The sequence below is a fragment of the Dreissena polymorpha genome, chromosome 2, assembly GCF_020536995.1.
Source record: "Dreissena polymorpha isolate Duluth1 chromosome 2, UMN_Dpol_1.0, whole genome shotgun sequence".
NCBI classification, from domain to species: domain Eukaryota; kingdom Metazoa; phylum Mollusca; class Bivalvia; order Myida; family Dreissenidae; genus Dreissena; species Dreissena polymorpha.
The window spans coordinates 48,547,240-48,568,151 of record NC_068356.1 but is presented as its reverse complement, the minus strand read 5'-3'; the positions used below and the strand labels follow the sequence as shown (position 1 = coordinate 48,568,151).

Below are 20,912 nucleotides of genomic sequence, written 5' to 3'. Positions count from 1 at the left end.
CGAGATGTGTGGGGTTGTTGTTTTTTCAAATCATTGATACAGCTAATCTGTGTGCACAGGCTAATCTTATTTGACATACATTAAGCCCCGTTTTCCGTGAAAGCAGCCAATATGTACAGATTTCAATGATAAACACTTGAATGGCCAACGTTGTCTTACAAGCTGTTAAATACTCATTATGTAGTGTACCAGTGAGAACAGGCAGATTCATCGTCTGCTTAAATTTAATGGAGTTATCCACACAGGCAGTCACGGGCTACGGTTCCTACCGTAGCTAAGGCAAAATGATTTGCAAAATTGCGTCTGCATTATTTGTAAGCTAACGCTCACAAATAAAAACAGTTATTCCGTCGACAAATTTTAATGGCATTACATTGTGTTTAGTTGCATATTATCTCAGTATATTCAACTCTACCGTGTCTTAAAACCTAAATGGATATTAAAAACGTCTCTTTCAATATTTATTTTGGTTAGAATTTGCTTCAACGTATTACTACAATTTTTGAAACTGTATAAAAGTTGTTGCACATGCAGATAAAGTAATACCTTCTGTACTGAAGAAATACCGATTATCAAGTCAAGTCAAGTCAAGTAAATGTGATTTAAAGTCGGCAAGAGTGCATAACATATAAACATAAGCTATAATTAGCTTTTGAACCGACATTATTAACAATTGTATAATAATAACATATTAAAAGCGCATAGTATTCTGTCTTTACTGATGGAACCTCGATTATAATGTTATCAAAAAATAATGTTCGTAATTTTCCAACGAAGAATTTTTACATCTTGTGTAACTTGTCAAGCTAAGCATTTCGTTTCATAAATTAACGAATGTGAGAGAGTTTAATAGCTTGCTCTTTTTATACACGTTTATTTATTATTCTTTGCTCGCCTTTCTGTCGAATTTTAGTGATTTAATAGCGAGCGTTTCTATCTTAGCGAGCGTTTCTATCTATCCGCTTTGCATCTCAAACTGGTTTGTGTCAACTATGTTTGTAATACAATGGAATATTTCAATATTAAATCCGAAATAAATACCCGGCATAAATATTATCATAGTCCTTTTTAACATTAGTATAACAGGTGCGTTGCAATGTGACCTGTGTTGAGATTGGCTAAAATAGTGATCGTTGTTGTACTTTCACAAGTACTCAATGGCTTTTTTATCAGGCATATCTTATGCATATCCAGCGGTTTTGTATGTAGTAAAACACACATGCTCAACGCCGGAGTGTACTTTTCAATAAAGACTAACCGATAACTGATATCTTTGTTATGAAACAGACCTTGTTATTTTAGTTATTGTGAAAAGCTATGCAAGTAAAAGTCAACTGTTCATACATGTTATTGACTTAAAGCATGTAAGCTCGTCATATTGCGGGAAATTGAGAAATGTCAACTTAAAATAAAACAATGGTAGTCCAAATTTTATATCACATATCAAGATATTATAGTCACAATGCATACTTGGACGACTAAACAACTTGTTAGCGTTTTTTGTTCATTTTTCACTGAATTCGCGTACATCTTTTACAGCGTCAATATCTCTCAATAAATATTAAAGGGATCTTTTCACGTTTTGGTAAATTGACAAAATTTAAAAAAGTTGTTTCAGATTCGCAAATGTTCGTTTTAGTTATGATATTTGTTAGGAAACAGTAATACTGAACATTTACCATGGTCTAATTTAGCCGTTATATGCATCTTTCGACGATTTATAAACCTGAAAATTATAAAGCGTTGCAACGCGAAACGTTTGAATAATTTGGAGAATTCTGTTGTTGTCGTTTAATTTTGTGAAACTATGAAGATTGCACATATAAAGTATAAAATACGTCTTTTATTAATACTTGGCAGGATGGCCGAGCGTTCTAATTGGTTTTTACTCCAAGACTCCGGGGATCACTGGTTCGATCCTGGGCAGGATGCGGGCTACTTGTTTTTCCTTTTTTTAAATTTTATTCTTGAATTTTTACTGGAGCTTTTTAGATCCAATGTTTACATTTATCAATATAAAGCATTTAATAACAAACTTCAAAACATGCCGAAATCTGTGAAAAGGCCCCTTTAAACAGCTTTTACTCTATGGACATGGATGGACATGCCGTAAACATACATGCCCAATTTATTGATTAAAGGTGCTATTTAAGCTTAAGTAAATATTTGATAAAAGCATTTCTTAGTCTTAAATGCCCCACATACGATGGTATTGATTTTACTTAAGAGTTTATGGTAATGGCGAATATAAACCGTTCAAGCAATTATAGTTAGATCTCTTATGCTTCTTCATGTCAACACGGCGACACATTTCACAGTTCAGATAAGACAGTTTCTTCATCTATTTTAATGATCTACTCTTGTGTTAAAGCTTCAACAGGTACTCGAAAAAGAACAAGATTCGCTTGTGGAAAACGGGAAGGAGAATTCATTGTTCAATTGAGTAAATTGTGTGTAGTTGAAGTGATATTATGGGCATCTAACAGTTTATTGGTGTCTATCGCAACCGTTGTTTATTTTTGGTGTTTTCACTTCATATACACTTATATTTGTTAATGCAGCATCAACATACTTAAACAATATCTCGGAAAGAAGAAAAATAAACAACGGTTGCGATAGACACCTATCAACTGATCACTTTGAGATTAAAGAATAAATCCTGGAATACGTCTGAAATCGGTGCCAAATTTTCACTTTGCGTGCTGCATACCTATATACATGGATGCAGTATAGATCGAAATTTTGGCAAAGAACACATGCTTATTAAATAAATTAAATAAAGTAATTCTGATGTATTTCAAATTGCCATAAGCAGCTTTAACTATGTCTTTTATACACTATATTCTTAATATTATTGATATTCCTTAAAATAAAAATGTTTAAAAAAGTAATTTGAAATACAGCAACACTTTTCTTTTCGACCGACTGTGTTGTTTTTCGAATCGTTATTTAAAGAAAGCTCGGTCTGAATGCATATAACCAACACTATAATTGTTTTTGAATACGCCATTTACTATATTAAAAGTGTCAACAAAATACATATCAATAGATGATAGCGTTGAAGACGGCTGTTAACCAAAACTCGGTTAACTTATATCCGAAAGGTATTGAAAAGCGTTACAGATAGGATCTACCAACTGACGAATACAGTACACATGGAGGTCTATTGACTTTACTTATATTATAACGATTTATTTTTTGAGAGCGTATATTCATCAAAATCAGATGAAGATATATTATGTAGAGAGATATTCAGTACGAATCGAGGTAAACTTAAGCTCCAGCAACATAATTCTTCTTCTAATCCCCTATAATGTCAGGCAAGTTACCAATTCCCTATTAAATGAAGTATCATATTTAATTTTCCTTATTTATTTGTTAAGATAAAATAAATTATGAAAAAAATATCAAACAAAGTTCTATTTGCGCATCAGAATTAGGACTATTTCAGAGAAGAATACCGATGTGCTTTATGTTCGTTAGGTCTGGTATAGTTTGATTTATCGTTATTACACATGTATAGTTTTTCGGCTAAAATGTATCAGTACAGTCCGGACATGAAACAGAACTTTTTATTTATTCTATATCCAATAAATTCATCCAATCGGCATTCTTCATATGTACCACGTGACCGTCCAATATATTCCGGTATTGGATCCAAAAAGTCTGTATTTTTTCCATATTGGACAGTTGAGTACAAGTGCACTAACCAATGGTTTTATAACGATAAAAGCCGTTACCGAGAAAAAGTCAATCTGAACGCATCGGACAGTGGGCTACACCACACCGTCTCTCTGATGTACGTAGGCGGCCGGCATATTGGATTTGGAACTACTTTAGAAAACAAGATGGCGGCCTTCTCGTAAAGAGGAAAAATTAAAATGTGTCTTTTAGCTCGTCTTTTTCAAGATAACATTCTTTAAGTAATAATTTAATGTAGATCTGTGAATTCCCACAACGTACTTAAAAACTTGTTAAAATTTAAAGATGCCATTACTGACATACTGATAGGAGTACTTATAGTATTGACATCGAGTAAATTTAAAATTAAATCGACTGTTTTCGTTGTATTTTGAATTTTTGTGAGATACGAGGATTGCTTACATAAACATGATAAAGTATGAAACACATCACTCATTGTATGAGTATGGATGGCCGAGTGGTCTAAACGGTAGACTTTTACTCCATGGGGTCAATGCGCTATGGTTCAAGCCCGTTTGAGGGTTACTTCTATATTTTTATTTAATTTTATTCTTGTCTTTTTTATTGCAGCTTTTTAGATCCAATGTTTGCATTTATCAAAATAGCATAGAGTCTATAATGAAAAAAAATATTTTGGGAGTTCTTATGTTATAGTTAGATTTTGTGACTTATCAATTTAAAGTATTTAATAACAAACTTCAATACATGTCTAATCTGTGAAAACGTCCCTTTGAAATTGCTAGTTTTCCTCTTACATGCCCTTGTATTTTAAGATAGAATACTTTCCTCTCCAGAGGAAAGAGGTATGGGTTTAAATCCCATCGGGGGCTTCAGAGGATGATCCATTTTGAGACAAATGTTAATATTTGCTTTAGTGTATCCCAAAATTAACCTAATATTAAATATATAACTGTGAAAGATAATTCAAAATAATGTTTGTTTCTATATACATTGTGATCCATGGACATGAACATTCAATTATGCAAGAAACATGTATGATTTAAGGGAAGAATACGACAGCAAACTTAGAATGGACATTTATTTTAGATTGTTAAGTAACTAAAACTATAAATGTTGTAAAGCTTGTCAAGTTGTGTATGTCGTCCTTGCTTCTGGACAGCAGAACAGTTTAGGCATAAATGATTACTCTTTTTCTTTAGAATCAACATTGATGCATTATTACTTAAGCAAAGTTGAACTTTTAAAAAACTCTATGAATTGGGAACTGAATTTTTCATGTTTCTCTGCTTTTTATTTACCTGTCATGAACATAATGTTACTGGTGAACAAATGCCTTCTCTCTTTACACTTTACAAGGAGATGGTGTTTTTCATAAATATCCAGGTTAATTTGTATAAATACCGGGTAAGACCTCGTAACATATTTATATACATGTAAGCAATACATTTATGATGATGACATTATGTGTTTCGCTGTAAATTTACAGAGAAAATATACTACAGCCGCATGTCAACAGAGTTGTTAAAAGGGCATTTAGACAGTATTGTCCCTGACTTTTGCCCATTTTGACATATTCTTATAAACAAGAGGGCCACGATGGCCCTGTATCGCTCCACTGCTAAAAAAAGGCTAAAACAAATATTTCTCAGCATGTGCAATTACTTAAATATAGGCCCTATTTAAGCACATGAACAATTTTGTGACCCCCTGGGCTGGTTAAAATTTAACCCCAGGGGCATAATTTGAGCAAACTTTGTAGAGGACTACTATACCTCACTACTTACAAAATGTGGTAGCGCTTGGTCCTAGAGTTAAGGATAAGAATATGTTAACAGTTTTCACAAAATAAGCAAGATATAAGCGTATATAATGTTCAATTTTGTGACCCGCGGGTCAGGGTCAAATTTGACCCAAAGGTCATAATTTGAACCTTGGTAGAGGACTACAAGATGTTACTGCATACCAAATTTGGAAGCTGTAGTACGAATGGTTTCATCGTAAGATTTTTTAAAGATTTCACAAAATAGGCGCTTCATAAGCGTTTATTCAATTTTGTGACCCCAGGGGCAGGGTCAAAGTTCACCCCAGAGGCATTATTTGAACAAATTTGGTAGAGGTTTATTAGATGCCACTACATACCAAATTTGGTAGCCCAAGGCCCAATGGTTATGAACAAAAAGATTTTAAAAGTTTTCACAAAATAGGCCCCATATAAGCGTATGTTCAGTTTTGTGACCCCTGGGCAGGGTCAAATTTGACCCAAGGGATAAAATTTGAACAAATTTGGTAGAGGACTAAACACTGTATTATGTGAATTGGGAATAAGACATCAAACTGGGAATGGACATCATTTAGGTGATTTTCTCAAACAAGACTTTTCATTTCATGATCTACATATATTTTTGTAATATATTATCTATAATTTAAGCTTAATAAGAAATTTTCCATGACTTTTTCATTGACAGTGATTGAATTTTTATCATTTAAATTGTATTTTTAAAATGTGTCCATGCGCTGCATAGACACAGTTTCATTTCATGAGGATTTTTTTTTAATTAATATAAAATCCAGTTTTGAAGAAATATCAATTTAAATGATGCTATTATATATGCAAGTATATGTTTTAATCATAATTTGTAAAACTAGATAAATACAACAGATAAAACTGCATATTATGCACTTTTGATAAAACACAATTTATTCCCAAATTGATGTCTTATTCCCAATTCACATAATACAGTGTTACTATTAGATTTCACTACATACCAAATTTGATAGCCCTAGGCCGGATGGTTATGGAAAAGAATATATTTGAAGTTTTTACAAAATAGGCCTTATATAAGCATATGTTCAATTTTGTTACCCACCGGGGCAGGGTCAAATTTGACCCCAGGGATAAAATTTGAACACATTTGGTAGAGAACTATAAGATGTCACTACTTACAAAATTTGGTAGCCCTAGGCCGAATGTTTATGGACAAGAAGTTTTTAAAGTTTTCACAAAAAAGGCTCCATATAAGCGTATGTTCAATTTTGTGACCCCCAGGGCTGGGTCAAATTTGACCCCAGGGGCATAATTTGAACAAACTTGGTAGAGGACTATAAGATGTCACTACATACCAAATTCGGTAGTCCTAGACCCAATGGTTATGGACAAGAAGGTTTTAAAGTTTTCACAAAAAATTAGCCCTTTATAAGCATATATTTAATTTTGTGACTCCCGGGGCAGTTTCAAATTTGACCCCAGGGTCATAATTTGCACAAACTAAGAAGAGAACTATTACATGTTACTACATACCAAAATTTGGTAGCCCTATGCCATACAGTTATGGACAAGAAGTTTTTTAAGTTTTCACAAAATAGGCCTTATATAAGCATATGTTCAATGTTGTGATCCTCGGCGCAGGGTCAAACTTGACTCAAGGGGCATAATTTGAACAAACTTGGTAGAGGACTATAAGATGTCATTACATACCAAATTTGGTAGCCCTAGGTCCAATGGCTATGGACAAGAATATATTTGAAGTTTTCACAAAATAAGCACTTTATAAGCATATATTCAATTTTGTGATCCCCGGGGCAGTTTCAAATTTGACACCATGGGCATTATTTTAACAAACTAAGAAGAGAACTATTACATGTCACTTCATACTAAATTTGGTAGCCATATGCCATACAGTTATGGCCAAGAAGTTTTTAAAGTTTTCACAAAAAAAGGCCATATATAAGCATATGTTCAATTTTGTGACCCCCGGGGCAGTGTCAAATTTGACCCCAGGGGCATAATTTGAACAAATTTGGTAGACTACTATTCGATGTCTCTACATACCATATTTTATAGCCCTAGGCCCAATGGTTATCAACGAGGAGATTTTGAATGTTTTCACAAAATAAGCCTTAAAGAAGCAATTTTCAATTTTGTGACCCCCGGGGCAGGGTCAAATTTGACCCCAGGTGCATAATTTGAACAAATTTGGTAGAGGACTATTAGATGTCTCTACATACCAAATTTGATAGACCTAGGCCCAATGGCTATGGACGAGAAGATTTTGAAAGTTTTCACAAAATAGGCGTTAAATAAGCAATTTTCAAATTTGTGACCCCCGGGGCAGGGTCAAATTTGACCAAGGGGCATAATTTGAACAAATTTGGCCAGTGGAGCTAAAAACTGATTCTTTGTTTAGCGTGCAAAGGGTATGGAGGAACATTTGTTGGTGCCTTTTAAAAAAGTTGTTTCATTGTGTGGAAAATTGAGTTAAAAAATGTATACACAATGCCTAATATGTGGCAAATTCCAACAATGTCTGTGGTTTTTCATGTAAAAACAAGAGATGTGTTTGTCAGAAACATAATGCCCCCTATTGCACCGCTTTGAAGCCCTATATTTCACCTTTAAGGATGACCTTGACCTTTCAGTACTCAAAATGTGCAGCTCCATGAGATACACATGTATGCCAAATATCAAGTTGCGATCTTCAATATTGCAAAGGTTATAGGAAATGTTTAAGCTTTCGGACAGACAGTTAGCACATATAAGTTGGTTTTACAAATTCACTGAGTGTAAACATTGGGCACTTATATAGCTCAAAGTGACTGGGAAACAAATTCTTGTGTTCTGATTTACACTTGCAAAATTCAAAGTAAAGAATGGTAATTGTTCTCTTATTGCCAACAAATGCATAAATCTTAACATTGTAAATTGGTTGTTTTGTCTTTATTACTACTTTTGTACATTCTTTTGTATTGCCCTCTTTATATTAACTTTCAACATGTATATTATATCCAGTAATTGTAGATATCAGATGTTTTGTGATGTAAATGTGTAGGGTTCTTGTTACTTTTCACACCCATTTCCATTTCATAATGCCTTAACACTGATATAGGATATTAGTGATTTTTGATTATTGTATTTATGTAAACTTATTCTTTATGCTGATGAAAGTGTCATCCTTTATTTTCACAAAGATCCTAGTATCATCGGTAGTGTTTTTTGTAAAGAACTTGAAAATTGTATTAAATGGTTAGTGGATAACAAACTGCCTTGGAAAAACTGGATGTTTAGTGTTTGGTTCCAAAAGGAAATTATCTAAACTTCATTATTTTAATGTAAAATGCAATGATCACACTATTGTTTCTCAATCATCTGTTGAAAACCTTGGTTCAATATTCGAAGCTGATCTTTCTGCTACATCTATTGTTAATAATATTATTAAAAAGGTGAACTGAAGAATAAGATTCTTCAGGGGCGTAGCTAGCATTTTTTTTGAGGCCTGAATATGTTATATATATATATATATAACCGGAATATATATTACTGTTGTTCAAATAAGTCATCAATAAAGTATTTGTACGTACATTTAAATGTGATGACAAGATAGTAGTAAACATTGTGTAACTAATGCTCTTTATTAAAGAGTCTTTAATAATATATGCTAATTACTATTTGATCTCAAGACTATAGTCTCAAGTTTAAATTAACGATATTTTTATGCGTATTAATGCCACCATTTTTGTACATTTTCCACCCATCTATAGGGCCCCATTGGAAATAAGTTGCAAACCTTTCATGGGACATCCTGTGGTATATATATTATGTCTTGATTTCAACATCTTGTAACTACTTGTTATTTCAGATTTCTTCCAAATACACTGACTATTTACTTGTAACTGAATGTAAATGATTAACTTTGACTGTGATATTCAAAATGTGATATATCAATGCATTGTGATCCAAAACCTGTGATAATTGTTTTCCAATTGCTAAATGTTCTAAATTGACTATATTGTATGATCTGTACTTGCATGACATATATATACATATGCATGAATAAATCAATATTTAGAAAAGTGTGACTGACACTGTTTCCAGACATATTACAGTTAAATTACTTCATGTCAGTAATGGCAGTCAGGGATGGAAAATATCTTTTTACAATTGTTGCCTGCACTGTCGACCATATTTAGTGCTTTTGTTTCTCATCTAAAGAGTAAAGACCCAAAACCATGGGCATGCCTGTGATATGTATCTTAAAGTTTCTTAAAAGATAAATAATATAAATTTTAACAACACCACTGCTCAGTTTTAACATTTCCAGTACAGTATGTCTTTTTTTGAGAGGCCATTCTGAATTGAGTTCATTTCCAAGGGCAAAGTTATGCCTTAATATATTAATATTACCAAACTGAACATTGTTACACTGTCCCTAATATTAATGGCACTTGGTTGTTTAAGGCTTTGAAAAGATAGTTGCCTGGTCGGAATAACAACATCTGGATAAATGCCTAGGATAAAATATAAACAATATCTGCCAGAAGTACTGTATGGTTGCCATCATCAAATGTACAGAAAGAATCGTTTTTGAAATTCAATCAAGCCCCACTCATTCCATTCCATGAAACCTTTCAGGTGTCTCAATACTGATAATAGCCCCACTGAGGGCCTTATGGCTATGGTCCATATACAGTTTGTGACTGCCTGGCTGGTCACTATAATGCCATTGGGACCAACGTGGAGTTTACTATTTCTTATATTACACGGAAGAGTTTTCTCTGTACCATTGTACAGTGTTGTACGATTGTTTATGGTATAGAACATAAACATATTGATTAAATCTCAAAGATTGTTGCCGGCAGCCGAACATCAGCAATTTTGCAATGAATATAATTTAAGAAATACTGATTCTTTTAAGTTTGAATAATGTTGTTGTTTTCACTTCAATAAACAACTAATTGGCTTTCTTAACATTTTATTAAAATTTGAAAATTTTGCATGCAATAATATCTAATTTTAAACATTAACATTAATGAATATTCTATTATATTACTCCTTAAAGATATTGGTCCTTATATATCTGTATTACCGGTTGATTTAGTGCAAATTTATTGGTGTGTAACCCGAACTATATTTTCGGTGTAATATCTTCCGCCTAGAGGCGTTAGACATATCCTTCCACCAAATACACCCGAGAGACGATCGCCGATATGGCGGAATTGTCCGAGGTGTCCCGATTGAGAAAAAGTATCCGAATGTACTATAATCGACTCACACGGGCGCTTGTCTTGAAAATAGCATAGATGCAATTAAAGCATTTTAAAATCAAAAATAAAATGAAACAAAGAGCTGAAGAAAGGGATATAGAATAAAAAGCTATATGTAGCAAATACTTATAGGTTATTAGACGTTTAAACTGTACAATACGTGATATATTTGGACTCGCACACAGTTTAAAGTCATATTGGACTCGCCTAACGGCTCGTCCAATATGACGTCAAACTGTGTGCTCGTCCAAATATATCTCCGTATTGTACAGTGAAACGTCTAATAACCTATAAGTATTTGCTACATATAGGATCTGGCAAGATTTGTCATATCATACCATATTTTATTAAACGAGTTCAGGAATGTTCTTAGTAAGCGAACTTTTGGCGAGCTAACTAACAATTTTTCTGGACGAGTTTAATTAAATATGGTATCATATGACACCGAGTGTCAGATCTTTTTGATCACATAGTTTTAAATGAGCAAATTAAATAAATGTGTCGTGTTCTGCGAAAACTGGACATAATGCATGTGCGGAAAGTGTCGTCCCTGATTAGCCTGTGCGGATTGTACAGACTAATTTGGGACGACACTTTACGCACATGCATTAAGCCCAGTTTTCTCAGAACGCGGCTCAGATATTTACGCAAACATAATGATAATGTTGTTTACATTTCATGACGTCATTTGACGTTGCAACGTCATTTCAGCAAAATAACAAAATGCAAGTGTTCAATAAACGAAAACTAAGCCAATGAAAACGCTGAAAAAGTATATTAAACATGTGTAAGATAAAAATATATGTAATGGTTATATTACATGGGAAACAGGGTATGGCATGTGATAAAACTATATAATTATAACTACAATAAAACCTTATACTGTCAGAGCTTTAAATGGTTTACTATTGATGAATTTCACTTTTAAATGTCGACTATGATGGTCATGTGTGCAATAAGGCGGACATTGTACGTCACCGAAGGTAACATTGTGTTTACTGATGCAATTTAACTGTTGATTAGTGAAAGCCTTTCGGCTACAAAGTCATGTATACATCTGGTACTAAAAGTTAAAGTATTTAATTGCATGTTTTTGGTGAAACATACAAAACACTGACTCTGATTGTGTCAGAAAATAGTTTTAGTTTAACACTGTTTAATTTCGTTATAAACTATGTTGAATGGGAAAAGGACTGACAGGTCGAGTGTGTGTATCTGTGTCAATATTGGTATAGGCCAGTGATTATATTGGCAGACCTGTTCAGCCAGGCACCAATTGTCTTCGATATGAAATTTCATCTGTTTGAAGTTTAACAAGTTTATATGCTCGTACAACGATACTTCTTCTCGGAGTTTAATTAAATTTTCACTAAAGAAAGCCATTTATGTTTCAAAAAAACGTTAACACAAGTAAACATTAAATAATCTTAGTGGGTCACATCCGTAAATATTGGTATTAGTAATTGAAACTACCATAGCCAATTTAGTGTACCGGTACTTTACGAGTCAGTGTATGGCAAAGGAAATCGACAATTAAAAGACAGTGATGTTTAATGATAACTGTTAAAGCAGAGCAAAGTTCGATTGGTCGTATCAATATGAACATAATCATTATTTAATATTACTCATCTTAAGTCAGTATCGCTGTTACAATAATATTTAGGTTAAAATAATGGTGTACCGAAGTTTCACATATAAAACGATGTATCCAAACACAAACAAAATATCACAAGAGTGTTATACCTTATACTTATTTACACTTTTGAATTCCGTCAATTCGTTTAAACAGGTGATTGAATGATAACATGATTATTTTCTCAATAATTGTATTCGTCAGGGATAGACATTTTTGGTTTTAGGTCGAAGTAATTTCTAGAGTTGTAAGTCCGGCTTAGAGACTTGCTTTTTAACAAACTTGGATGTACTGTCATGATTAAATTTGCAAATGCCGACTAATCATTCGCAACATATATCAAGTACTGCTCTCAACTCCAACCATATATCAAGTACTGCTCTCAACTCCAACCATATATCAAGTACTGCTCTCAACTCCAATTGTGAGCAAATCTAAAGACCCTTGTTTTCGAGTTTGATTAAAAATAGTAGCACATGAATTTGAAAATATAATTTTGACCTTATTCAACAACCGATTCTATCAATAAAGACGTAAAAGGATCATTTAAAGTCTATCCGAAATACTGTAAACTAAAAGTAAGGTTGTTTGAATTCTTTTTGAAAATCAGGATGTATCAGATTGTAACGTAACGAATTATTGAACATTAGAAAAATCCTTTATATACAAAAAGAACAATTTTATGGTGTGACCTTATGTTTTAAAAAAACAATGATTTTACCTAGCCGACTTGCCCATGTTCTGTCAAGCAGATAAAATGTCATTTATTAGTTATACTCCCTTGGTAATAAGGAAACCTTTTATGATGGTGCATTATATGAGTCGCATTCTGAGGAAACTGGGCATAATGCATGTGCGTAAAGTGCCGTCCAAGATTAGCCTGTGAAGTCCGCACAGGCTAATCAGAGACGAAACCTTCCGCTTGTATGCCATTTTTCGTTAAAATGAAGCCTCTTCTTAGCAAAAATCCAATTTAGGCGGAAAGTGTCGTCCCTGATTAGCCTGTGCAGACTGCACAGGCTAATCTGGGACACCACTTAACGCACATGCATTATGCCCAGTTTTCTCAGAACACGACTCATATCGTCTTGTGTATCATGGGTATGTATCAGTGACTGTTGGCAGTAAAGGAACGAAGACAGTACACGATAGACCACTGTACAGATAGGTCACGTAGTTTCTTGTCATCGCGGGCGAGGTCCGTTAAGGGTATTGCTGTTATATTGTACAGACTTTGGAAAACGTTATGTTAGAATTAAATAAATAGAAATAAATCGCTATTAATACTGAATAGGAGTTGTGTACGTTTACTGAGTTTCAAAGACTACGTGACAAGATTATAAATTTGTATTTACAGCGTGTGGTTGGGTTTTAAAATTGACATTGCATATCGAATATAAAATTAAATTGCCAAGATCGGATCGTACAATTATTAAATAAAATGTAATGCTAACACCAGATTTCATCTAATTTTTCTCCGGTGTGGAGGAGCTCAAGATATGGAATGACAGGTGGGCGAAGCTCAACCGTAAAAAGCATGCGTAGCATATAAAACAAAAGTCCAAACAATCGCGGCCAAAATTTCTTCCGATACACAGTCATGCATTATTCGTTAACCTCAAACCGTGTATCTTAAATGTTTAAACGCGGTCAGCGATCTCGTTGAATAAGCAATAGGAAAAAAATCATTTGAATGAAAAATAATCAAATTATAACAAAAAATAAACTTCTCTGAAAAAAATTCGCTCTCATATATATAATATTAAAGATATATATATTTGAAAGTTAATTTGTTTTTCATAGAAGTTGATTTTTCGTATAATTTGATTTAATGTATCTTTCATTCAAAATTATGTGTTTTCTAACTAATATCATAGCCAATCGCTTACCACATGTGGCTTATACATTAGAACTAGCCTCCTACTGAATACCGATCATTATGAAACACGTGCATTATGCATTAACCGCAAGCCATGTATTTTTAATAAAAGCTAACAAAATTAATTAATTCATTAAGTTTCAACCCACTTAAATAAATTGTATGCAGTCAAGGCAAAAGAAATACAGGGAGCAGAAGTTATCGAGAGAGCAATTGTATAAATGTATGCGTGGTTTAAAGTGATATTATGGGCATCCAACAGTTTATAGGTGTCTATCGCAACCGTTGTTTATGTTTGGTGTTTTCACTGCATATACACTTATATTTGTTAATGCAGCATCAACATACTAAAACAATATCCCGGAAAAAGATAAATAATACATTTGAATATCAACCGTTCTTTCGTTTTAACAACTGACGACAGAAATAATTCAATGTACGATGTGAATCTAAATTACGTTTTAGTGCAGATTCGTTCTTACGACACAAAGACACTATTTTGTTTTACGGATCATTTCGGCTTAGAGGACTCACCAGTCATGTAAAATATCGAATATAATATATATATTTTATAAACAACTGGAAGCAAGATGAGTTGCAGATATTGGTCAGTAACTCGTTTGACCTGTTAATTCTGTTCAGCTCAATTCAACAGTGAAAAATGCCCATAAGATCGCTCTTGGACCAATTGCCTAATATATAATAGTCTTGCTGTCTTAAATTGCATGTCACAACGACCCGCGGCTTGCATGAACATAATTTACATGAAAAGCTTTTTGCTGTATATAATTTCTGTCATTATTCTGCTCGGATAGCTTTAAAAAAATGTTAAACCGTGTCTAATAAAAGTTACCCGATATAGCATACCGGCGTATGGTGTGTTACGATACTATTCGTATAACATGTGCGATGGTTTAATATCTGTATTGATATTTGCAAATTGTTTTTAAAGCAACGTTCAATATTATGTCGATGATGTATTATTTCATATAATCATGCCTGAAGCATTAATAATCAAGATGAACGGTAAGCTTTAAGAACTAAGATCTTACTGAAAAGAATTGACATTTCACTGAACAAATGCAGCACTGGACACAATGAATTAAACTGAAATAAAATGCTGAAAAAGCTTATCAGGGACGACACTTTCCGCTGTTATGACATTTTTCGTTTAAATCAAGTCTCTTTTTACCGAAAATCACGTTTAGGCGGAAAGTGTCGTCCCTGATTAGCCTGTGCGGAGTGCACAGGCTAATATGGAACGACACTTTACGCACATGCACTAAGCCCAGTTTTTCTCAGAACAAGGCTCATTTCCTTCTTTGTGTTACTTTTCAAACTTACTATTGTCTTTCATCAATAAACGAAGGTTATAAAGTTTAATACCTTGCTTCTTGTATATATTAATTATTCTTTACTCGCAACTCCGGTGCGTTTTTTGTGTGATTCAAACCCAACCGTCTCTATCTATCAGTTGTGAAACTGAATTCGATACCGGTTTGTGTAACCGATACTGGTAGCAAAATGGAATATTTGAAACAGTATCCGTAAAAAATACATAAATATGATTATTACACTTGCTTACATTTGTATAAGATGGGCGTTGAAATGTGATCTGTGTTGCGATTTGTATAACATGGGCGTTGAAATGTGACCTGTGTTGCGATTTGTATAACATGGGCGTTGAAATGTGATCTGTGTTGCAATTTGTATAACATGGGCGTTGAAATGTGACCTGTGTTGCGATTTGCAAAAATAGTTTTCGTTGTTGTGTTTTCGATAGTGTCTCATTGGCGTTAATATCGGGCCTATCTGACGCCCATCCAGCAATACGTTGCGTAGGAAAACAAAACATGTTCAACGCTTCAGTATACTTTTCCAATAAAAAAATAACCGCTAACTAATATATTGGTTATACAAAGACATTCTTATTGAGAGCTACCAAGAGCTACTAGCCATCCTGAAAAAAACTAATGTGGTACGGGCATGTCTCCCGATCATAAGGACATTCCAACACCAAGTCAGTGCTACAAGGTTCAGTACAGGGAAGGAGGAAAATAGGGCAGGCAGACAAATAAACTAAGGGATGATAACATCTCAAAAGTGACACGGTTTAGGTTTAGCAAAACCTTGAGACTATACGATAGACGAGAAGATTTGAGGTAGCTGGTTGCTAGGTCGCCTGTGGTGACCCAACGGTCGATAAGACTACAGGTTGAGTGAAATGAGGTGAATAGTTTTGAACGTTAAAGCCTTATTTTCACACATGTGATTGACGGAAAGCATGCAATGTCATAAATAGAGCGGGATATTACTAATTGTCAACTTCACATGAAGTAATCGTAGCCCATCGTTTGAATCACTTATCGTGTTGTTATAGACACAATGCATACTTAAACGAACCACTTGTATGCGTTATACATGTTTCGTGCAATTGAACGATTTGTAACAACAACAAAATATATCATTAAGAGATGAACAGCCTATAGTCTGAAGGTGGATGGTTATGCCATAAAACACATACAACGAATACATTTGGGCCGTGCTCTGTGAAAAAGGGGTTTAATGCATGTGCGTGAAGTGCCGCATCAGATTTGCCTGTGCAGTCAGCACAAGCTAATCAGGGACGACACTTTCTACTTTTATGATATTTTTTGTTGCAAAAAAAATAGTATCTTCTGAGCAAAAATTAAGTTAAGGCGGAAAGTGTCATCCCAGATTAGCATGTGGACTACACAGGCTAATCTGGGACGACACTTAACGCATATGCACTAAACCCCCTTTTCACAGAGCGCGACCCATTTATTAAAGATGTTCTATAGGCTTAAGTAAATATTTGAAAAGAATTACTAAATCTAAAATAGCCCACACATGAGAGTATGTATTGATTACACTTAAGAGTTTATGGTAACGGCAAACATAAACCGTAAAAGCAATAAGAGTTCGAACTCCTACGCTCCGTTATTTCGAAATCACCGACCGGATTTCATGACTTAATTAAGTCACTTTACACATCAAATGAAATGAGCTTCATTTGTTGTTGTTTTTTATGACCTCCAACCTGTACTCGAAAAACAACAGGATTCGCGTGTCAAACAGGATATGAATATTCAGCGTTCAATTGATATTATATGTAATTAATAGACGCACACTCGCATGTGAGGTATAGTCTTCCGAATATAGTTAACATATTGTGGAAAAACACATGGTGAATTCTTTAAACGATAAACGATACTTGAATACTCTTTATAGACTTAAATATTTAAAAAGAATTTCAATCAAACATTTACTAGTTGTTGACGATGCTGGAACAGCAGCGTCCAAGGTTTGATAACCAGTAAAAAAAATCTTCACAATGGCGACCTATATAAAAGACCGAGCCAGTCCGATTAAGATAACTCGATTTTTCAGTTACTTCCCTTGGCATTCGCCACTGCGTAGGAGATTGCTCGTTGATTTTCACTGATAACATTCTCCTAGCAGAGTTGTCGTTCGTGTTGATAAAGGTAAATATTAATAGAACAGCATATCCTGGGGAAACAGATTCAATAAGTGTATCAGAACGTTAATTTCAAAATAGTAATTTTACATCCATTTTATTTTTATGGACCAATGAAACAACTATATATTTTCTCTATTTTGTTTGATATTTGCTCTCGATTTAGTAAACAAATTGCGAATAAAAACATGTAAAATTAACTTTTTACGTGATCACAAAACTAAAGAAGGCGAACAATTTCGAACCTGCAAATTGTAAACGCTGCATTGCTATGATATATATAGATAAAACAACATTTCTTTCCGTAATTGCCCGTCCCGCTAGCGCAGTGGTAAGGACGTTCGCTTTTTCACCTTTACGACACCGGTTCGAATCCCGCTCCCGGCGCAATGTTATATTTTGTATGTTTTGTGGTCACCATTCCGGACAGGTGTTTTTTTTCCCGGATAATCTCACCCCCCCCCCGCAGCATTTGACCATGTAAAAAATTAAAAAGTATTTCAGTACAAAACAAATAGCTGGAAATTGCAGCTTTCATTCAAAATTCGTTCCAACTGTCGTCAATCTAATCTTATTAGGTAGGAGTGCTGGACACACTCCGAGTCCCAACATTATGCAGCCTCAGCGCGGAGGTAACTCATTACCTTGGAAAAACACAAATACACACACTGGGTGCAGCCTAGGCGCGTATAGACTCAAACAAGGCAACAAACTCAAGTGCGGGCACAATCATTTAAAATTTACATATTTAATACGATATTCTAACAGAAATTACACAACCACCTAAGTGTACATACCATGTTTGATATTTCGTTCGATTGTTAGATTTCAGCATAAACATGTATAAGGTCATTTCGCTATTAGTTAACTTATCCATATGTTCGTGGGCGAACTCGGATAGTCAAGTGCTCATACGATTGAGCTCACATGGTCCGGCTATGTGCTCATACCTACTTTCGAGAATCATCATGAAGGTATTGCCATACTTTATGAACAAGAATGTGACCTGCCTCCCAGGTTCGCTCAATGGGTCAAGTTACCCACGGGTACTACTTCCCCGTACCCCTAAACTTTTTTTCGTACCAAAAATGTTTCGTACGCAAATGTTTTTCGTACCAAATTTTTTTTCGTACCCAAAATTTTCGTATCCAAATTGTTTTATCGTACCCAAATGTTCGTATCAACATACACAATTGTGGTGATATAGATAAAGTTAAATTGATGTTTTATATCCATCCTCTTCAAAAGCATCGTCACACCAGTACTGCCAGTACTTTGATTTCTTTCTTTTACGGGTTAGAGATACCTGGATTAAGGTTCAAGTTATTTTCCCTGTGGTTTGTATCGTGTCTAAACATATTCTTCAGTGTTTTATAAATTATAAATTAAGTATGCTTCTCTTTCTTATATAAGCTTACCTATCTGTATTTCTGTAAATATGCAATACGTTAAATAATTAAAGCCAATGTTGTCGTTATTTAATAAGCATATTCATAAGCCGATCCGACACAGCCCGTAAGAAATTCATCGGCTTTTCGTGTATGCGTGTGAGCCGGAGGCGTTTTATATTTAATGTCTATTATTGTTGCAATAAACGTATTGCTAGCAGGGAGATTTACTTACATGCAGAACCGTCTAAATTTTAATTTTGTGTAAGCATTTAGAAAACCAATGTCATTCAAGTCATAATAGAGTGTAAGAATACGAATTCTGAGGCGAGTCAATTTAATTGATATCACATACGAGGGGCGGACTACGAATCACTTATCAAATCAACGTAAATCATACAGTTAAAGAGTACCAGACTACACATTTGTTAATAAATGGGTGCAAATCATACCGTTAAACAATGCGAAACTAGAAATCTCCACGAGCCACTGTGGTCGATACTTGAACGAGTCCGGTTGAGCGGTCAGGGCCTTCTTCACTTTCTCGTGTCCGAACAGCACCACCAGCTTGAGCGCCCCCAGTTCAATATACACAACGTCCCCGTGTTGTTTTCGTAGAGTGTTTAGTTTCTCGTAGAACATACCCGATCCCGACAGCTGCAGTAGATTGCCGACGATGGGCCAACATCTCGGTCCCGGAGGTCGTTTTAGTTCAATTGACATCGTTGCTTTGTAAAGGTTTTGGTGTGTTGATTGTTATCTTAAGAGACTTATTTTAATTTTTTAATGTCTACCCTTTCATCGTGACCTTGTAGAATATTGTCGTAGGAACGCTTTACCGAGAAAGGAAAGAGTATTTAAAAAGTATATGTTTTTAAAAACGAACGAATATCCTTACTTAATGGCACGATATTAACGTTTCATACACCATTAATATCCACTTTAACAATACATCGTCCTCACATTTGCATCCATACATGAAACACAATTTTTTATAACATCCTGTTAATATTTACAAAATTAAATCCCCCTTGTATAAGATACACGCTACACTTAACGCTGTAAGATTAAACGCTGTGAGTGTAGTGATAGGTTTCGAATATTTACGTGCATTGTAAGCCGTTTATCATTGCGCGCTCTATTTATCTGTGTATACCATCGCGTCTAAATTTCAACTTGGATCGGATTTTTCTTTTCGACATCTCTTCGCTGTGCTTTATTTACGAATCTTTATGAAAAGAGAAGAATGCCTGAATGAAGTATTACGAACTGTATAACTGTTTCGGTATGCGCTATTTACTATGTTAACGCTGTGAAAGAAATTTCTATATCTACATGTATAAATAGTTGTTTGTGTGGTGGACGACTGTCAAACAAACCGCGGTTTACTAACAGCTGTAAGATATTGACCCACATGACAATACACGTTTTACAGGTTACACATACAGACCACTTGGACGTTTATTTACTTCATTGATATACTTTCAATCTATAATATCAGCGCATATATTCATCAAAACGTCTGTATAAGTCATCAAATGGAACTTAAAATGTCTGTATGCCTATTTATTTTTTTAGAAGATATCCTGTATGATTTTATGTGAACTTATGCCCCAAACTAATTATCAGGAAAAAAATTCTTCTTAAAATATCCTTTTCTTTAAGGCGAGTTGACAATTGCCTATTCAATTAAGTATAATATTTTATTTTTCTCGTGTGTTTTTATGTTCAAAAAAGGAGGACAATTATCAAATTAGTTAACATTTAGCATGACGCATCATAATTATGATAACTAAAGAGAATGAACTCGTT

General features: G+C 34.3%; 1 protein-coding gene across 1 annotated transcript in view; it reads right to left on the bottom strand.

Moving 5' to 3' along the window:
• Positions 1 to 20,195, bottom strand: part of LOC127866967 (cytochrome P450 2J6-like) — a 39,099-nt gene extending 18,904 nt beyond the window's left edge. The window contains exon 1 of the mRNA XM_052407843.1: positions 19,553 to 20,195. Within this exon, the coding sequence (XP_052263803.1) occupies positions 19,553 to 19,823 (271 nt within the window). The 5' untranslated portion in view covers positions 19,824 to 20,195. The remainder of the gene's footprint in view (positions 1 to 19,552) is intronic.
• Between the last annotated feature and the right edge of the window lie 717 nt (positions 20,196 to 20,912).